The sequence below is a fragment of the Cinclus cinclus genome, chromosome 26 (assembly GCF_963662255.1).
Source record: "Cinclus cinclus chromosome 26, bCinCin1.1, whole genome shotgun sequence".
NCBI classification, from domain to species: domain Eukaryota; kingdom Metazoa; phylum Chordata; class Aves; order Passeriformes; family Cinclidae; genus Cinclus; species Cinclus cinclus.
Genome location: NC_085071.1, coordinates 5132763 through 5146738, shown reverse-complemented (window position 1 = coordinate 5146738; position 13976 = coordinate 5132763). Strand labels below are relative to the sequence as shown.

The window sequence follows — 13976 nt, the reverse complement described above, 5'->3', positions numbered from 1 at the left end:
GCCTTCGGGGATGAGAACTCCCACTTCCACAAGAATCCTGGGCCTGGAGAATCCATCCCCTGTGGCCTTCAGGGATGAGAATTCCCACTTCCACAAGAATCCTGGGCCTGGAGAATCCATCCCCTGTGGCCTTCAGGGATGAGAATTCCCACTTCCACAAGAATCCTGGGCCTGGAGAATCCATCCCCTGTGGCCTTCAGGGATGAGAATTCCCACTTCCCCAAGAGTCTCTGTTGCCATCCTTCTCTCAGGAGTTTGCCAATTCCTGCCCCTTGGAAAAAAATCCTTCAGATGCATCCAAAAAAACCCCAACTGTAGCGATTTCCTTATGTCAGGGATCAGTGAGGAACTCTCTGGAAGGCCAGCAGGAGGTTCCAGGTGGGAAGCTGGCCCTGGAATGCTCCTTCCCCACCTTGATTGCCATGGGATTATGGAATCCCAGAGGAAGGAGCTCGCAGGTCAGAGGGGTGAATCCCTTACCATCAAAGATTTCAAACTCATCAAACTGCTTCTCGCTGAGGAAGTACTCGATGGTCAGGGAGATGTTGTACCCTGGCTCCACCTTCACCACCCACGAGCAGGTCTGGAAGTGGGGGTAACTTCCCAGGAAACTCTGGCTTAGGATCACCCCGGTGGAATCTGTCATCAGCTGGTTCATGGGGCAGTGCACTGGGGATGGAAATGAATATTCCTGGTTTTTCAGAGGAAAGATGGATTGTCCTGAAGAGCCAGCTCAAGGCAGAGCACGATCCCTGCACTTTGGGGCTTGAGGAATCCCAAAATCCCACAAATCCCAATAACTGGCACACTTAAAGAAAGGAACAAACTGCCTCAGCCTCAGTTCACACCTCTACCAAAACAAGCAGCACCACAACCAGAACTCTCCTGAGGCACAAAAACCTCCCCAGGAATCCCTGGAAACTGTTGGAACAAAGGCTGGAACTACAGCTCATCCCATGGAATTGTTAATTGTTAACTGGGACATGAGAACTCCAATCCTGCTCAGTGTGGTGGGGGAAACGTCTCACTCCCTCCTCCCAAAACCCCACGCTCCTGGAGATGGGAAAATTAACCCCAGGGATGAAAAAATGTGCAGGAAAACTTCCCCTGAGCAGGGAAATCTGGGATTTATGGAATCTTCACCTTCACAGGTGGGTGGGGGTCCCTCGAACTGCAGGTGGGTTCCCAGTTTGCAGGTGAGGATTTCATTCCCAATCAAGGTGAAGCCAGGAAGGCACCGGTACCTCACGATGTCACCTGGGAAAGGATGGAAAACAGGGATGGGAGGGGGAAATACACACACACAAAAAAAAAGGGAATTATGGGATAAAAGGGGGAAATATAGTAATAAATATGGTAATAAATATTGATTAATATTTCTAAATTGAGATGGAGGTTCTTAGTGGTGGCTCTTCTTCCTTCTTGTTCCTTTTTCTTCATGATTTCAGGTAGTTTTTTGGTTGGGTAGAAAGTACTGCAGTGCAGGTCACAGGTTATTGGGTCAAAAGTATAAATGATATAAATATTAGCTTTTAATTAAATAGCTTGCCTTTAAAAAAACCTTACTGTTGGATCTAAGAAACCTGGGATTTCTGAGCTTTCTGACCCCCTGGAGAACGCTGCTTTTGACCTGAGGCCTTGGAGAAAGCTTCCAAATTTGAGTTATGGAGTTAAAATCACTGTAGTGTGTAGTGAAATAGAAGTGTGTGATTTTACGTGGTGAAGGGTTTTAAATTTGAGGTGTTTATAATGTAGCAATAGCTATGGGACAAGGTGGAGGATTTTGGGTGGTGTCTCTTTTGGTGCTCATCTTCCTTCTTCTCCATGATTTCAAGTTGTAGTTTTTAATTGGACAGTCAGTGCTGCACTGAGGGTCATAGGAATTCAGTTACTGGGTTAAAAGTGTAAATAATATTAATTATTAATTCTCTTTACGAGACCTTGTAGCTAGCTAGGTTCATTTCCATTTTGCTCCCTTAGCTGGTGGCTAAAAGCATTGCTGAACTTTCTGTACTTTAGATAAAATTTAATAAACAACCAAACCCAAACACAAGAAAAACCAGTTTCCTTTGTGTGTTTTTAATCCTTGCTTTGAGTGAAGACAGAAGAAGCTTCAGACAAAGCACTAATTAAGTGGTGCAAAACATCCCCCCGTTACACCTTATAACTAACTAGATCTACCTCTTATTTTCTCACTTTTAGCTTGTTAACTGGAAGTGTTACAGTGCTATAGATAAGAATTTATAAACGACTGAGGCTGAACAAAAAAATAAATAAATTGTCCCTCGTGCTTTAATCCCAACTCTGAGCAAAAAACAAAAGCTAGCCGCTGATAAATAGAAATTCTATTAAGGGGAAAATGGAATTCCCAGGAGCTGGAGGGGTGGGAATGAGGATGAGGAGGAGCAGGGAAGGTTTTACCGATGTTGAAGTCCTCGTTCTCCGTGATGATCTCGGCGTTGGGAACCATGGTGGGAGGCTGGCAGCGGAAAAGCTGGAAGGCTGGGAAAGGAAAGGGAGAGCAGCACGTCCTGAAGGCAGCAAGCAGGGAATCAGGAAATTCCTCCCTCCCCAGAAGGAAAATTCCTCCCTCCCCAGAAGGAAACTCTTCCCTCTCCGCAAGGAAAATTCTTCCCTTCTCCACAAGGAAAATTCCACCTTCTCCAGAAGAAAATTCTTCCCTCTCCAGAGGGAAAATCCCTCCCTCTCCAGAGGGAAAATTCTTCCCTTCTCCAGAAGGAAAATTCTTCACTCTCCACAAGGAAAATTCTTCCCTTCTCCAGAAGGAAAATCCCTCCCTCTCCAGAGGGAAAATTCTTCCCTTCTCCAGAAGGAAAATTCTTCCCTTCTCCAGAGGGAAAATCCCTCCCTCTCCAGAAGAAAATTCTTCCCTCTCCAGAGGGAAAATCCCTCCCTCTCCAGAGGGAAATCCTTCCCTTCTCCAGAAGAAAATTCTTCCCTTCTCCAGAAGGAAAATTCTTCCTTCTCCCGAAGGAAAATCCCTCCCTCTCCACAAAGAAAATTCTTCCCTTCTCCAGAAGGAAAATTCTTCCCTTCTCCAGAAGGAAAATTCTCCCACTCCATAAGGAAAATTCTTTCCTCTCCATAAGGAAAATTCTTCCCTCTCCATAAGGAAAATTCTTCCCTCTCCATAAGGAAAATTCTTTCCTCTTCCTGGAAGAAACTGGTTTGAAAAACTTGATGGATGAAAAAAAGAAAAAACTGGGCTGATAAAATTCCTGGAAAAATCCAGCCTGAAAAACTTAACTGAAAAAGCCTGGTTTGAAAAACTTCGTGGAGGGAAATAATAAAAAATAAATAAATAATAAAAAAACCCAACTAGGTTGAAAATCTTCCTGGAAAAAAACTGGGCTGAAAATCTTCCTGGAAAAAAAAAACCCGGTTTGAAAAACTTCCTGGGAAAAAAAACCAAAAAACCTACTTTGAAAAACTCTGTGAAAAAAATTAAGCTGACAAAAACCCCTGGGAAAACCTGGTCTGACAAAACTTCACTGAAAACCTTGAGTTAAAAAACTCGGTGGAAAACTTGGGGTAAAAGGTTAATTTTTTTTAGGTTTTTTTTTTTTGTTTTGTTTTTTTTTTTTTTTTTTGCATTTTCCCGGAACCATCCCCCAAAATTCCCAAGATTTCCCCATCCCAGGAAGGAGCAGTGCACACCATAGAAGAAGATGGCGAAGATGCCTCCGTTGGCGCCGTCGCTGTGGAATTTCAGCAGGACCTGGTTGGAGGAGCTCTGGGCAGATTTTTTGGCTGAGTTGCCTGTGAACACCCCCAGCTGAGGAGCTGTTTGCTGGGGCCCATCCCTGATGGCAGGAAAACAAGAAAAAAAAAAAAAAAAAAGGATTTTATTTCCCCCACCAAGGATTTAACCAAAGGAATTCGAGCTCTTCCTGCTCTGCACACCCAGGGACTCCTCACTTCTTTATCCTCCCTTTTCCCACATCCACATTTAGGACCTCCCCAACTTCTTCTGGCTTCCAGCTGAGAAACAGAAACACAGATTTCACTTTTAACCTCGGAAATTGAGGAATTAGGGCCTGCTCCCCAAAGGAATTTCACTCCCTGTTTGCCCAGCAGACATGGGAGATTCTGAAGGTCAGACATTGGGTGCTAAGAGCTCAAAATTTGGTCACAAACTTTTTTTAATCACAGCTGCCCTGGCTGCCTGAAGTTAATGAACTCTATTATTATGCATAAATAATATTTTTATTCACTCCTATTAAAAAAAAAAAAAACTCAGAAAAATTGTAATTTTCTCCAGGAACACCAAGAAGCTCCCAGCCTGCAAAGACCCAGGGGTCCCACTCCCAGCTGCTGCTATTTAAAAGCCAGGAATATTTCCCAAAATGAGACCTTGGAGTGATTCGTGACCCTCTGTACCCACCAGACAGTGATGAAGTCGTTGTAGGGCTCTGTCTGCAGCAGGGTGAAGTTCAGGTGGATCCCATATCCCACGGGCACTGTCAGGAGCCAGGTGCAATCCTGGGAATTTGGGTATTGGTTGGGGAAGCCAGGAGAGTAAACGGTGCCATTCTGGGCAGTGACATTGCCCCCACAGGGCACTGCAGGGGAGCAGAGAGAAACACAACCCCAGTGAGGAAACATCCCCTTAAACATCCTTTTATCCCTTTTTTATTCCTTTTTTTTTTTTTTTTTCCTCCTTATTTTTATATAAAGGTAACAGTTCTGGATAGATCCAGATCATGGCCTAAACGTGCCTCAAATTATTCCTCTCTGCTACAAGCACATCCCACATTTTCAGCTTGATTCCATGGCAATAAAATGCTGGAGGCTCTTCAGGCCACTGCCTGCTGTGTCCAGATGTGGATTTTATCCAGCTGTGCCAGCCAGCTGTGCACAGGAGCTCCTCTCTCACTCCCACTGAGAGCCCCTGAGCTCCCTGCCCTGCCCAGCAGCAGCCAGGTTGAGAAAACTCCCTGGAAAAGCTGGAAAAGCTGGGTCCCTGTGCCTTGATTGCAGAATTACAGCTTCTCTTTTAATTAAAGGAGCTTTCAGCGCTGACCTGCAAGGTCCAGGGGTTTGCACATCCTCCCTTCCTGCTGCCAGGCAAAATGGACAATTTTTGGGGGGAAAAAAAAGCAGGAAAAGGCAATTCCTACATTCCTTTAGCAGAGACCAGCAGCAAATGGTCCAAAACCTTCCCTACCCTCACCCCTCTGCTGTTTGCAGAACCAGAAAACGTCTTAAAAATACAAAAGCAGGGCAGAAATGGTTGTTTGTAACTGGCAGAGCTGATGCCTGAGGGAGGGGAGAGTTTAATCCTGCTCCCAGTATCCCCCAGTATCCAACTGGGCACAGGACAGGCTCCCCTGACCCAGCACTGAGGATTTAGCTCCTTGTGCTTTGTGTTTTCTGGGGTTCAAGGACTTAAAGGAGGGCAAATATCACCTCTCTCCCTCCTTCCACAGCTCCTGCAGAGCCAGTGCTGGGATAAAGGGCAGTGCTCCTGGGAAATGGGCTGGGAAACCTTCATAAGCACATCTGAACTTCCCAAAGGTTCATCTGAAACCCTTCTGGAAGTAAACCCCACAGAACTGCAGCCACCACCCCGAGGGGGTGAAAGGCTGAAACAGCCACGAGGGGGTTGGAAAAAAAAGAAATTTTGGATGAGTTTGGATGCCTGGAATGTAAATCTTAAAGCTGCAGAGTCCTCTGAGCACGGTCTCCAGAAAAAAAAACAACCAACAACTTGGAAGATTCCTGAGGATCTCCCAGCTGGATCATTTTGGAGATGCCATGAAGGAGACCAGACTGAGAGTCCTCAGAGCTGCAAGGCTCTCTTACCTGTGACAATTTTCACTTATCAGAACTAAATCAGTGGGAGCTGGGTGTTGCTGAGGGAATAAAGCAGCAAGGAATTATCCCTCCAAGGAGCCTGGACTGTGTCACACAGGAAGAACAGCTCCAGCAGGGAGGTGAGAGACTGATTCTCCTCCCCACGTCCCAAGACTCAAACTCTGCTCAGAAGCTGCTCTTTGGTACTGAAATACCCCAAATATTCACCAGAACACCTCACAGAGACCCCATTTCAACCGAGGCTCCACTCCAAGGGCACATTCCCTTTGCTCCCAGAGCATTTCCAGCCCCTTTCCCAGGCAAGGAGCTGAGCTGCCGTGCCCAGGTGAGGCAGCTTGGACACCAGGAGCAGTTTCTCCATGGATAAAGGGTGCCCAGGGAAGTTTGGAGCCCCCATTCCAAGGAAAAGGCTGGATGTGGAGCTCAGTGAGAATTGGATTGGCCACAGCTTGGGCTCTGTGACCTTGAAGAGCTTTTCCTTTGCTGCCAGAGCATTTCCAGCCCCATTGCCAGGCAAGGAGCTGAGCTGCCGTGCCCAGGTGAGCCCAGGGGAGCTCAGCAGAGCTCAGGGGAGCTCAGGGAGATCAACAGAGCCCAGGGGAGCTCAGCGAGCTCAGGTGAGCCCAGGGGAGCCCAGGGGAGCCCAGGGGAGCCCAGGGAGATCAACAGAGCCCAGGGGAGCTCAGCGAGCTCAGGTGAGCCCAGGGGATCCCAGGGGAGCCCAGGGGAGCCCAGCGAGCTCAGGTTAGCCCAGGTGAGCCCAGGGGAGCTCAGCAGAGCTCAGGTGAGCCCAGCGAGCTCAGGGGAGCCCAGGGAGATCAACAGAGCCCAGGGGAGCTCAGCGAGCTCAGGTGAGCCCAGGGGATCCCAGGGGAGCCCAGGGGAGCTCAGGTGAGCCCAGGGGAGCCCAGCGAGCTCAGGTGAACCCAGGGGAGCTCAGGGGAGCCCAGGCCATACCTTCACACCTGGGCAGGGGGTGGTCCCAGTTCCTGTTGGTGCCATGCTGGCAGGTGAGCACGGGGTGCCCGATCAGCTGGTAGCCAGGCTGGCACTCGAAGGAGATGGACTGGCCAACGTTGTAGCCAGCTCCTCTCACCACTCCGTTGGCAAAAGGCTCCGGGTCAGGACATTCCTGCAGCTCGTAGGCTGGGAAAACACAAGGAGGAATGGTTTGTATTGTATTTCCCAGGAAAATGAGGGATTTTTCCAAGGCTTTAACCCTAGGAACCCAAGCTCTTCCTGCCCTGCAGCTCACACACAGGCTGGGAAAACACCAGGAGAAATATTTTATATTGCATTTCCCAGGAAATAGTGAGAGGATAAGGTCTCAAGCTGTGCCAGGGGAGGGGCAGGTTGGACATCAGGAGGAATTTCTCCATGGATAAAGGGTTGGAAGGGGCTGCCCAGGGAAGTTTGGAGCCTCCATTCCAAGGAAGGACTGGATATGGCACCCAGTGAGAATTGGATTGGTCACAGGTTGGGCTCTGTGACCTTGGAGAGCTTTCCCAACCTCTGTGATCCTGGGATTCTGTTCACCCACACGTGCTTGGCTCCTTCCTCCTCATTCTGCAACTTAATTGAAGGAAATGAACCTCGATGAACCTGCCTGGAGGCTGAGGGCACCCACGAGCTCCAGGCTCAGCCCCATCCCACTGCCCTGGAATCCAGAGTCACCCCACACTCCACTCCACGTCCAGCTGGGAAATCTGCCTTGTTTTCCAACCAAAGTGCCAGCCCTGAGGGACGGGAGTCAATTGGTGACCGTGTTCCACCTGGCATCCTAAATGAGTGGCCAGCCTGGCTGGAGCTCATTTCCATGGCAATTTCCAGGAGATTTCCCAGAGAACCTCACCTGTCCCCAGGTGCAGCAGCCCATGAATCACCCGAGGCACGAACAAGACAGGCAGGATCAAATTAATGCTTTCAATTTATCACGAGCAGAGGCTTTTCCTGCTGGTCCCTTGGCTGTGTCACACGGCTGGAGGGACACATTCCCTGCTTCCCACCCCTTGGATCTCCTTCCCAAACCACTGAGCTCCCAGTTGCTTCCTGATTGTGTTCAGGGTGAAATCCATGAGCTGCCCTTGGCATCCTTTCCCTCTCTGAATTCCCACATGCCCAGGGGCAGGAGGGCAGGGAAGACCAAAAATGTTTTCAGGGACACTTGTGGAGGCAAAGCTGGGGGGTCAAACAGAGCCAAAAATTCATGTTCAAACAAGGAGAGCTGCCCAAGGATTCCAGCTGGGGACAATGCCCCTCCACTCCCTCCATTACCCCCAAACCTGAGGGCTCCTCTTTATTTCAACAACTTCTTTCTCTCATTCCACCCTTTGAATTCCCACATGCTCAGCACAGGAGGGTAGGGAAGACCAAAAGGTTTCCAAAAATTGGGAAGGTGGAGCTGGGGGATAAAAATTTGTGTTTAAATAGGGGAGATGGCTGAGGACTCCAGCTGGGGAAAACACACCTCCATCCCCCATCACCCCCAAAACTGAGGATTAAAACTTTATTTTAGCAATCACTCTTTTCTTTCACCCCAGCTTTCCAAGCCAGCCCTGCTCTATTATTTGGCCGCTTCATTATTTACCCAACCCTGCACCTGAGCTGAGCTGAGCTCAGGATTTCACCTGGGAGGGAAAAGCAGCTCCAACATTCCAAAGCAAACTCTGTGGGCTCTTCCCCTTGCCCACGAGCCAAGCTCAAAGTAAACCTGGCTGGAAAGAATTCCAAATCATTTCACTGGCACAGGGCACTCTGGGTCCAGCTGTCCTGTGCCACTGTGGGGAACAAATCCCAATTATCAGGATTAAGCATGGCCTTCCTGTAACAACTTTTCCACTCATTTGGATGAAGCCCTCACAGAATTGACCCAACAACCACCACTCCCTCCCCAGGGCAGGATTGTCCCTCCTCACCTTGGTATTCCAGCTTGAATCCAGGCTTGTTCTGGGAGTGGTCGCTGTGGAAGTAGAGGGTGGTTTCGTGGGAGGTGGACAGGAGGGAGCCGGGCAGCTCGGTGCCACTGAAGCGCCCGATGACGCTGCTGGTGTCGTAGGGACCGTTCCGCACCTCCACGAAGTCGTGGTTGGGCTCCGTGGAGAAGTTCAGGAACTGGATGTGGGCACCTGGACAGGGCGAAGGAGGAGTTTGGATCTAAAACTGCAGCTGAGCTTTTGCACCAGCAGCAACATCAGCACCAACACCAACAGCAACCCCAGCTCCGACCCCAACCCCAGCTCCGACCCCAACACCAACAGCAACCCCAGCTCTGACCCCATCCCCAGCTCAAATCCCAACCCCAGCTCCGACCCCAACCCCAGCTCAAATCCCAACCCCAGCTCCGACCCCAACCCCAGCTCCGACCCCAACCCCAGCTCCGACCCCAACCCCAGCTCCGACCCCAACACAAACAAGAACCTCAGCTCCAATCCCCATCCCAGCTCCAACACCAGCCTCAGCTCCAACTTAAGCTCCAGCTCCAATCCCAGCTCCAACGCCAAGCCCAGCCCAACTCCAGTAGCAACCCCAACATCAACCCCAGCTCCAACCTCAGCTCCACCCCCAGCCCCAAGCCCATTTCCAAGCCCAGCCCTGCCTGGGCACTCAGCAGGACTTCAGCTGCCCTGGGGACACTGAGTGCCTTCCAGCTGGCACAGAGGAGCTTTGGAGTGGAGATTAGGAAGGCATTCCTCCCTGTGAGGGTGGAGAGGTCCTGGCTCGGGGTGCCCAGGGCAGCTGTGGCTGCCCCTGGATCCCTGGGAGTGTCCCAGACCAGGTTGGATGGGGCTTGGAGCAGCCTGGGACAGCTTCCCCTGGCAGGGGGTGGACTGAGATGATCTTTGAGCTTCTTCCCAACCCAAACCAGTCAGGGATTCTCTGATTTTTCACCTCCTCTTCTGTGACAGCACCAACCCAAACCCAGCTCTCTCACCAAACCCCACTGGCAGCAGGATCCTCCACGTGCAGTCCAGGTTGCTGGGATAGTTTCCTGGGAAGCCTGGGCTCAGGAGCACTCCTTCCATCTCTTCTGCTGTTCCTCCACACTGGGCTGGGAAAACCAGCAGGGTCCATGGTCAGGATCCAGTCACAGGATCCCTTCCAGGATCCCTGAGGGGTCTGTCTGAATGAGGGCCACGGGAAATCAAGGAATTAAAATGCTTAGCTGAGAAAAAGGAACGAGCACCAAGTTTCCAGGTGCATCAGGAATGGATGTGCCTTTCTCCTGCCCTTTGGATCCCGTTTGGGCCATCAGAGATCTGAGCAGATGGGACACCAGCTCTGCCCACAGACATTGCATCAAATCAGGCACCAGCACCTGCTCGAAACCTTAACCAGCTCAAAAAAACAACTGTGAAGAAGCTGAGTGACCCAGTTTTGACTCCAGTCACAGCCTCTTCTTTTCCCTGCCCCACCTGCCAATCTCTGGGCAATCCACAAAATGTTTGCTCACCGCCTGCAGCCGGCTGCCAGCCACCACAGCCCAAAAATATGTTTACAAAAGGCATCACATGAAATTTAAACACTGACAGCACCTTCTCATGCTTATCTGGATGACCTCCACCTGGTCCCAGCAGCACCACCCAGCCAGGTGTTCTCCTAACAAGCTGTGACAGCCAGGCACAGGCTCTTTGTCCAATATCTTGCTCCTAATGAGGTTTCTCCCAGAAGATTTCTCTTTCTTTTTACTCCTTATGGCTCTTTAATAGAACTGCTTCTGAATTATTTAGAAGCCCAGCAGCTGGAGGAAATAGACCAGGAGAAAATCAGCACAAATTGTGCTTGGAGCAGGAGCTGTGGTGGACACAGGACAGAGAGCCCCAGGACTGTCACATCCACCAAGGTGATGGTCACTCCTGGCTCCAGATGTGTTCCTGGCTCCAGATGTGTTCCTGGCTCTCTGCAGCTGCCTGACCTTTCCCAGGGAGGTGAAAAGACAGGCACAGCCCAGGCAGCCAAAATCCTGCTGGACTGGGAGACTGGTGCTGACTCAAAGAACCAAACTTGTGGCTTGCCAGCTTTTGGGATCCTCCTCCATGCTGGGATCTCCCAGCTGAGCCCCAAGGGCTTCTGCTTCCATTCCCAGCAGCTCCCAAGGGAATGGGTCCTTCAGCTCAGTCATTCTCCTGGAAATGTCTCTCTATTTATTCCTGGCCTGCAGATCATCAGATAAAAGAACTGATGGCTCTTATAATTACTTTAAAGCCAAATGATGTAAGCTGGAACAGCAGGAGCCTGAAATAACTGTTAACTAAAGCTATTAAATGCATAAATGTCTCTCAGAGCTGCAAAATGTGCAATATGAATATTAAACATCTACATTTGCTAAAAGCAAATGACTGAAAAGAATAATAATAATAAAAAAAAAAAACCCTCCTGCAAGTTCCCTTCACCTCCAGGCCTCTTCTCCTTAGGATCTTCCACAGGGAAAATGGAATGTCCAGTCCTGAACATCTGAACAGATCTGAGGGTAAAGAGCCACCTGGACAAGTGACCTGTGGTCACCTGCTGGACACCAGAGTGGGCACAGCAAGCTGGGATCCTGGGAGGTACCCAGGTGCAAGAAGCAGCTTTGGTGGGATCAGGCGCATCCCACAAAAATAAACCACGCTTCAGATGGAAAAAAATCCTCAACCCATAAAACCAACCTGCTTGCAAGCAGGAGGAAAATTTAGGGTTTCCCTTTAGAAGGGTTTTGTGTTGAGGGGGATAGTTCTGTTCCACATTTTGTGCTGCAGCCACATCTCCAACATCCCAAACAAAGCACTCCAAGCAGCCCACGGGGACTTCTTGGGCACGATTTCCCTGGCAACAAATGAAGATTTATTTTTTTTTTTATCCCCCCCACACTCTCTCACACTTGCAGAACCAACCTGAATTTCTCTAAATCAGCTCTTTATCCTTGTTGTTTTTTTCTAGGGAAGTGTTATAAATGTCAGGCAGGTAAAAAGAAGTCGAGTCCTACCGATGCAGAGGGGTGGAGGGTAATTCCAGCGGCGCACCGTGCCCGGCATGCAGGAGATGTGGGAATGGCCCTGCAGGGATGGAAAACAAGACAGGGCGTTTGGGGAGTGGGTGGAAAACAAGGAAGGGAGCCTGTCCCTGTCCTGGCAGGAAAGAACTCCTTGTAAGATGGATCTGATCCAGAAGGAGATCACTGTCCCATATGGGGTGCTGGAAAAAGTGATGCCTTAAAGAATCTAGGAATAAAAGAACACATTTTGGGGGTAATATTAGCATGGGAGGTAATCTAAAGGCTGGTTTTGTTGGGGGATTCCAAGGGAAGATGTGGGAAAATGTCCATAAAATGCAAATTTTGCAAATTAGCCTAATTGTCAGAAATCACCCATTAGAGACATAAACGCTGAGGTAATTTAACCCTCTCTGAATCCCTCCCCAGACAGGGACTAAACTCTGTGGATGACAATGTGTCTCCAAGAGCTGGTTTCAACCTCGGCTGCCAGGAAGAACCAAGGCAGGCCAGGAACCTCGGACCCAGAGCTGGAATAGGATTTGCCTTTCTGCCTCGGGAAAAGTTCTGGGGCTGGCCAGGAATGCAAGGACAGAGGCACAAATAGCTGTGCAGAGGATGCAGAGAGCACAGAAGAGCAGGAATGCCCTGGTACCTGCAGGGCATAGCCCGGCTCGCACTGGAAGGACACCACGTCGTTCACCAGGTAACGCTCCCCAATCTTCAGCCCATTCCCAGGAACCGGCGGCTCCGGGCAGCTGGAGAGGCCCACGGCTGTGGAGGGAAGGGAGATGGGAGCTCAGGGAGTGGGGATGGGGCTGTGCTGAGGGCTGGAGGGATGGGAACACACTTTTGGTTTTTCACCCCGCTCCCGTTTGCCGACCGCCACCACAGACTCTGGGTGGGGAAATTCCATTTTCTTTGGGTTCTCCAAGGACAGCTCATTTCCATTCCCACATTTACAGCTGGGAATATCCTGCTGCAAACCCAGTTAGCGATCTGCAATGTCTCATGTGGGGTGATGGACCCTTTCCTTTCCCCTTTCCTTTCCCCTTTCCTCTCCCCTTTCCTCTCCCCTTTCCTCTCCCCTTTCCTCTCCCCTCTCCCCTCCATTCATCCTTTCTCTCCTTTCCCCATCTCTCTCTCCTTCCCACCTCTCCCTCTCCCCTCTGCACACCCCATGGATATGAAAGGAACCCTGCAGACACCTCGCCCCTGCTCCCAGCACCTCCCTCCCTGCCCGTGCTGCCAGCTGCCACTCCTCGATAACCTCCTGCATCCCTGCAAGGGCTCCAGCTCTGCTCCAGAGCCCCAGGCAGGGGGAAAATCAAAGAGAAAAGGAGTGAGGAGAGGCTGAGTCTCCTCCTAAAGCCCAGTCACGCTTCCCAGCGTGTTCCCTCCCTGCTCGTGGATGTGCTGCTTGACCTTCAGAGAGGCAGGAGGGAAAATAGCTTTAAATAACTTCCCCTTCACATCAGCGGCTCTCACTCAGTCCCAAATTGTTCCTGGCTTTGGAGCATGCAGAGGTAAGAGCTCAGCCTGAGTAACCCAGTGAAGGAGAAACCAGAGCTTTCCTCCCCTGTTTGAGCTCATTTCTCCCAACCTTCTCCCAGAAGGAGCACAGGAAAAACCCAGGGCTCGGGGCTGGGAGATTCCAATTGTACAAACAGAGCAGAAATCACATTATTTCCAGCTGCCATGAAAATCAACACCTATTAATTTCCTCGGCCAAGGGAACAGACTGGGCTGATAATCCCCAGGCTCATGAAAAACCTGGCCATGATTTTTGCAGGAGGGTGCTCAGAGGATTTATTGATTGGAATAGAGGTGGAGAAGAAACAGAGTCACAGCAAGAAGATTCCCGCAGCTCCCAGAGCACAGGCTGGGATCATTTTTTCTCTCCCAATCCTGTGGTGGCTGTAATCCTGCTGGATTCAATAATGGACAAGGTTTCAGTGTGTAAAGGCAGCAAATCCTGGAAGGTTTAGTGCTGGCTGGCTCCAAAGCACAGTCCCAGCTGAGCCATTGCACAGAGCCTCACACTGGTTTGGCTGGGAGGGGTCCTTAACCACCCAGCTCCCCCCTCCCACCATCCCAGGCTGCTCCAAGCTGGCCTTGGACACTTCCCAGGATGTGGCAGCTACATCTCCTCAGGCAGCACCCCCGTGGC

General features: G+C 50.3%; 1 protein-coding gene across 1 annotated transcript in view; it reads right to left on the bottom strand.

Moving 5' to 3' along the window:
• CSMD2 (CUB and Sushi multiple domains 2) overlaps positions 1–13976 on the bottom strand; it is a 272370-nt gene that overhangs the window by 31136 nt on the left and 227258 nt on the right. Inside the window, exons 38-47 of the mRNA XM_062508842.1 lie at positions 12462–12580; positions 11801–11870; positions 9770–9886; positions 8754–8963; positions 6796–6984; positions 4406–4583; positions 3679–3824; positions 2422–2502; positions 1144–1257; positions 481–669 (exon numbers count right to left, since the gene is read on the bottom strand). Coding sequence (XP_062364826.1) covers positions 481–669; positions 1144–1257; positions 2422–2502; positions 3679–3824; positions 4406–4583; positions 6796–6984; positions 8754–8963; positions 9770–9886; positions 11801–11870; positions 12462–12580 — 1413 coding nt within the window. The remainder of the gene's footprint in view (positions 1–480; positions 670–1143; positions 1258–2421; positions 2503–3678; positions 3825–4405; positions 4584–6795; positions 6985–8753; positions 8964–9769; positions 9887–11800; positions 11871–12461; positions 12581–13976) is intronic.